Source organism: Rhincodon typus, chromosome 22 (genome assembly GCF_021869965.1).
Source record: "Rhincodon typus isolate 14 chromosome 22, sRhiTyp1.1, whole genome shotgun sequence".
NCBI lineage: Eukaryota > Metazoa > Chordata > Chondrichthyes > Orectolobiformes > Rhincodontidae > Rhincodon > Rhincodon typus.
In genome coordinates this window covers 43,662,476-43,668,475 of record NC_063353.1, presented here as the reverse complement: position 1 = coordinate 43,668,475, position 6,000 = coordinate 43,662,476, and the positions used below count along the sequence as shown (strand labels likewise).

General features: G+C 39.6%; 1 protein-coding gene across 1 annotated transcript in view; it reads left to right on the top strand.

The window, feature by feature from the left end:
• Positions 1-1,424: 1,424 nt before the first annotated feature.
• Positions 1,425-6,000, top strand: part of itih2 (inter-alpha-trypsin inhibitor heavy chain 2) — a 55,136-nt gene continuing 50,560 nt past the window's right edge. Inside the window, exons 1-2 of the mRNA XM_048609999.1 lie at positions 1,425-1,586; positions 2,551-2,628. Of these exons, the coding sequence (XP_048465956.1) occupies positions 1,497-1,586; positions 2,551-2,628 (168 nt within the window). The 5' untranslated portion in view covers positions 1,425-1,496. The remainder of the gene's footprint in view (positions 1,587-2,550; positions 2,629-6,000) is intronic.

Here is a 6,000-nt window from a genome sequence, read left to right as displayed (position 1 = left end):
CAGAGACACAGGGAGAACGTGCAAACTCCACACAGACTATTCTAAAGTGTTACCCCAGTGAAGCGGATGCATTGTATGTGGTTTTGGGTGGGAAAAGTGGAACACCTGAGGACATGTGGTTCCACAGATCTCGCAATTGTCCTTGTAACAATGTCTAACTTGTCAATGTAACTTGTGCTTGATTGCTAGCATGCAATGAACTCCATGTTGTTTAAATACAACTGTCTCTTCTCATCAAGACCCACAAGTGGCTTTCCTCTACTATTGTAAACCAAGTAGATTCTTAGAACCAGTCAAGGAAAGAGGACAGTAACAGCAAAGTATCCCAAACCACAAGCTGGTACTAGGTGGCATTGCACCTACCAAATACAACAGAATAAGTTGCTATACTCCTTAGGAAGGTGGTGTTCCTCAGTGGTATTACATACAAGGCATTGGCGTTGCTAAGAAATGGTCAGATTAATATATGTGTGTGACTTGTAGTAATGGTTTCACCACCAAATTGCTGCTGTAGTACTTTTTGGTGGTAGAAGTGACGGTGCTGCGAAGCACTATCAAAGTGAGTTTTTAACATGCGTTTGGAAATCGAGGAAATTAGACCACAACCTGCTTTTGGCAGCTGCCAATGCTTGTTGATAATTGGCAATAAGCCAATTTGAGGATAATTTACTCCCCAAATAAATTTAATATCGATTCAAGTCTAGAAAGAAATTGCAAATAGATATTGTTGAAGACAAAATGCAACAGTTTATCTCTAAAAGAACTTGCTACCAATCAAATTCTCCCACAAGGAGGTACCCAGTAAGTCATCAGTAGAATGACTGAAAATCATAACATCTTTCCTAATAAGTGAAATGCAGCGGAACTAAATGAACTGTTGTCATCTAACACTTTTCTTCCAAATCTGTGCATCAAGGAGTCTGCATTTACACTGGACAGCTAATTCTGCAGATTACAGAAGCACGTAAATTTATAAATATAACGAACCTTGCCATTGAGCACATGTATAATTGGCGATAAACCAAGATGCAAATGGCCCTCAAACCAACTGAACATCTATAAACAACAACGAGTTGCTTGTGCTGTACCTCGCTGCATTCTTTATTAATTACTTGACAAGCAACATTATTCTTAACATTAGTGCAGTAGGTCTTCCTCCCTGATTGAGGTAAAGTTATTGTTTGAATCTCCCTGTTTCTTACTAAGTATCATAATGAAGAGCCTTCGAAGCAAAGGAGAAAAGAAATCAATCAGGTTTCAAACTGTTATCATCCAAAAGTACAGAGAACATTGCCTTGTTTGCACAACCTTTACAGCTATTTGCAGGTTTGGTAACATACTCAGTAATTATTGACCATAGCCCAGGGCAAAGTTTTCGTGGACTCCAGAAGGGAACTTCAAATGCAACTTTGCCTGCCGTTTCACCTGAATTTGTAAGTGAGCCCCAGCTGTCTTATTGGTGTTGGGGCAGCATCATTGTGGAAACATCAGACAGTATGAAACTCCTCATCCTCTGTGCCTGGCTCTTTCTCGTGCCCGAAATACAAAGTCTTGAAATAATAGCGGGCGACTTTTCTGATGTGGCTGTAAGTGCCTGTTGCAGTTTTTGCACTTTAGTTTGTCTTTTGTGCTACATTTTAAAAATTTAATAATCAACATTATTGATTAAATATTGCAAACTAAACATCTGTCATAAAGGTTCCAAAGTCTTGCTGTGATCTGACAAACTGAACTAATTTTACAGAACAACGATCATGGTCTGAAGAAGTGATGTAGAAGAATCATCAGACTTGAAACATTGACTCTGTTTCTCTCTTTCTCCACAGATGCTGACAGCCTTGCTGGGTTTCTCCAGCATTTTATCTTCTTTTTAATGATTAGGGTCATTCTTTAAAATGTGATCTTTTTTATTCATTCATAAGATGTGAGTGCAGATAGCAAGACTAACATTTACTGCCCTGATTGACCTGCTAAAGATCATGAGTCTTTTTGAATTCAACTGACTAGCTTACTAAACCATTTTTGAGTCAACGACATTGCTGTGGGTCTGGAGACACAGATAGGCCAGACTAGGCAAGAAGTGCAGAGTTTATTCCCTGAAAGTGGATTTTTATGATGAGTCAGTAATTTCATGGTCACCACTACTGAGCGTAGCTGTTCAGTTCACATTTTATTTATTAATTAAAATTATATTCCCCAGCTTGGATTTGAACAGATGTTACCACATCATTAGTTCTGGTTTCTGGATCACTAGTTCAGTAATATAATCAGTAAGCTACTATTCCCTACAGTTTGTAAGATTGGAACAAAGCAATAAAATAATGAAATAAATATGTTATTGGATAGCGTGACATTTTTCACAAGTGGGGGTTCTTGGTTTGAGCATGGCTCCAGTATTTGTATTTTGTCAGTTATTTTTAAACATGTCCTTGCATTGGGGCTGTTTAATAAAAAAAGATATGTGTTACTAAAACCTGTCCTTAATTTGTAAAAAATTCTATGTTGTTGCTTGACCTCAACAACAAGCTAACAAGCTCCTCTCTATATCAGCCCATAGGAACAGCTGGATCTGATGAGACTGTAGATGGTCCTCCTGTAAATATAAACAGATATGAAAGACGCCATAAGGTAAGGTTCAGTCCATTGATTCTGACAGCAATATACTTCAGCAGTATATTGAATGACAATTGTCTAGCTGAATTGATGTGTGTGCTAATCACTAAGGGTGTTGAAAAAACATTTTATTCAGCTCAAATATGTTCATGAACTCTCTGGGGATAAGAACGGTCTCATCACTGTGCATGGTTGCTTAGGAAACTTTATAAAGCTTTCAAAAAGAATATAATTACAATTCTGTTATGCAACAGAAGCAAGGAAATCATTTCACTCAGGCATTCGCTAAGAATATAAAAAAGTAAAATAGCATTTCTTTCCAAGGCAGATTATTAGTTTGTGCTTAATGGGTGTTTGTGTATCTTTTCAATACTCCTGATCCTTCTCCTCTTGGTCTCCTCAAAGTGCTGACTCTTGAGAAAGGAAGAACTTGCATTGTTATAGCAGCCTTTGCAACATAGGGATATCCCAAAGCCCTTTCCAGCCGTTGAGGTACTACCAAAGTGTAGTCACTGCTGTAATGTAGGAAACCACAGCACGCTCCTGCCAACAATAATGGATTACTGACTGGATCATTTTTGGTGATGTTGGTTAAAGGATAAATAGTGGCCAACATGCAAAGACGAACTCCCCTGATCTTCAGTGAATGCTGCAGCTGAGCTAAGGCTGATGAGATAGTTTCATGGGCACCATTGCTGACATCAGTTTTTTTTTAATTCCAGATTTATTTAATTAATTGTATTTGAATTCTGCAGTTGTCAAGGTGCGATAGAACTCCTTTCTCATTAATCTGATTACGATAATCATTGGCCCTTGTATTACTGACCCTGCTACTGTCTGCTTGACAGATCATGACTGAAACACTTTCTTACCATTAAGAAGATTGTTTTGTAATTTATTTATTAGAGGAAGGGGTGGCAATCTGAATTTTAAGCTGTTCTTTCACCTTTAAAATGTTTACGAGTGTCACAATCCCACTATGTGAAAGTTGAGATGTTAATAATTTGTATTGTCTTGACTCAGTCCTAGTAAATTTACTTACCAGCAAATGTTAATTAGCTCTATTACTACTACTAGGTCCAAAATGACTAATCTTGTCAGAAGGTAAATTGTTAAAAATGAACCAATGTTCTCATCAACGTGGCATAGATAAGAAATGGAATTATAAAATCAGGCACAATGTTAGTTCTGATTTACCTATTACTTGAGAGTGAGTATTTGATGAGGGTGATGGGTCTCAAATATGAAAGGGTACTTTATTATTTAACAATAACTGTCTTTCACTTTAGGAACACAGAAAGTTCTCATATGTCTATCATTGTTAACTTTGCTAAAGTAAGTATCAGGAAAATGAATTAAGTAATGTTAAACAGAAACAGCATCTTAAAAGGATCTAAAGGCTCACAATTTTGCTTTGACTGATAGGAACTGTGTGAAGAAAATGTATTTCTCGTTGCAGAGAAAATGTCAGTTTTGATTTGCAGATAATATATACAAATTGTCACCAGTTAATTCTGTTTGAAATAAGACAGTATGTGAATGCTGAGCTTTGTGGCATTCCAAAAAAAGAAAGAGGAAATGTTTTGTGATGCATTGTTATTTTTTTCTTTTGTGCGTGCATTCAATACTTTGGCACTTTGTGATGTGTCAAACTATTAGCTGTGAGTATATGACCTATCAAACACATGCAAGGGCTGATGGAGAGATACAGAAAGCAGAAAAGTAGGTCAAAAGCAAATATTAACACTTACTTTTAACAGAGATGAGCTAGAACACTGTGTATGACAGAGATAAGGAATTGAATCAGAATTGGAAGACATGAAATTAAAGTTTCCTCTTTTGTCTGTTAAAGAGTTTGAGTGAATTAAGTTGGCAGAATTTTCAATAGAATAATGTGCTGTCCAAAACAGCTTAAGTCACCATCGCTCCAAATAAATAAGCCAAGCCCTACTATAGGTTTTTTTAATTCATTGGTGGGATGTGGGCATCACCAGCTGGCCAGCATTAATTGTCCACCCCTTGTTGCCCTTGAAAAGGTGGTGGTGAGCTGCCTTCTTGTACCACTGCAGTCCACGTTCTGTGGATTGCCCCACAATGCCATTAGGGAGTGAATTCCAAGATTTTGACTGGGTGACAGTGAAGGAACGGCGACATATTTCCAAGTCAGGATGGTGAGTGGCTTGGAGGGGAACTTGATGGTGGTGGTGTTCCCATGTACCTGCTGCCCTTGTCTTTCTAGATGGAAGTGGTCGTGGGTTTGGAAGGTGCTGTCTGAGGATCTTTGTTGAATTTCTTCCATGCATCTTGTAGATAGTACATACTTCTATTACTGTGCATCGATGGTGGAGAGAATAGATGCTGGTGAATGCAGTGCCAATCAAGCGGGCTGCTTTGTCCTGGATAGTGTCAAGCTTCTTGAGTGTTGTTGAAGCTGCACCCATCCAAGCAAGTGGGGAGTAATCCATCACGCTCCTTCGTAGATGGTGGACAGGCTTTGGGAGTCAGAATGTGAGATACTCGCCATAGTTTTCCTAGCCTCTGACCTGCTCTTGTAGCCACTGTGTTTAGGTGGTGAGTCTAGTTGAGTTTCTGGTCAATGATAACCTCCCAGGATGTTGATAGTTGGGTATTCAGCGATGGCAACACCTTTGAATGTCAAAAGGCAGTGATCAGTTTGTCGCTTATTGGTGATAATTATAGCCTAGCATTTGTGCTGCATGATGTTACTTGCCACTTCTCAGCCCAAGCCTGGCTATTGCCTACACCTCATTGCATTTGAACATGGATTGCTTCAGTTTCCGAGGGGTCATGAATGGTGTTGAACATTGTGCAATCGTCGGCAAACATGCCCACATCTGACCTGACAATGGGGCGAAGGTCATTGGTGAAGCAGCTGAAGATGGTTGAGCATAGGACACTACCCTGAGGAACTCCTGCAGAAACATCCTGGAGCTGAGATATCTGACCTCCAACAAACACGATCATCTTCCCATGTGCCAGGGTATGACTCCAACAACCAGAATGTTTGCCCCCAACCCCACCCCCCCGATTCCCATTGATTCTAGTTTTGCTAGCGCTCCTTGAATCCACACTTGGTTGAATGCAGCCTTGATGTCAAGGGCTATCACTCTCACTTCACCTCTGGAATTCAGCTCTTTTGTCCATGTTTGAACCAAGGCTGTAATGAGGACAGGAGCTGAGTGGCCCTGGTGGAACCCAAACTGGGCATCACTGAGCAGGTCATTGCTGAGCACGTGCTGCTTGATAGCACTGTTGATGTCACCTTCCGTCAATTTACTAATGATCAAGAGTAGACTGATGGGGTTGTAACTGGCTGGGTTGGAGTTGGAGATAACAAGGCATTTGCAGTTCCTCCTATCTCTGGGT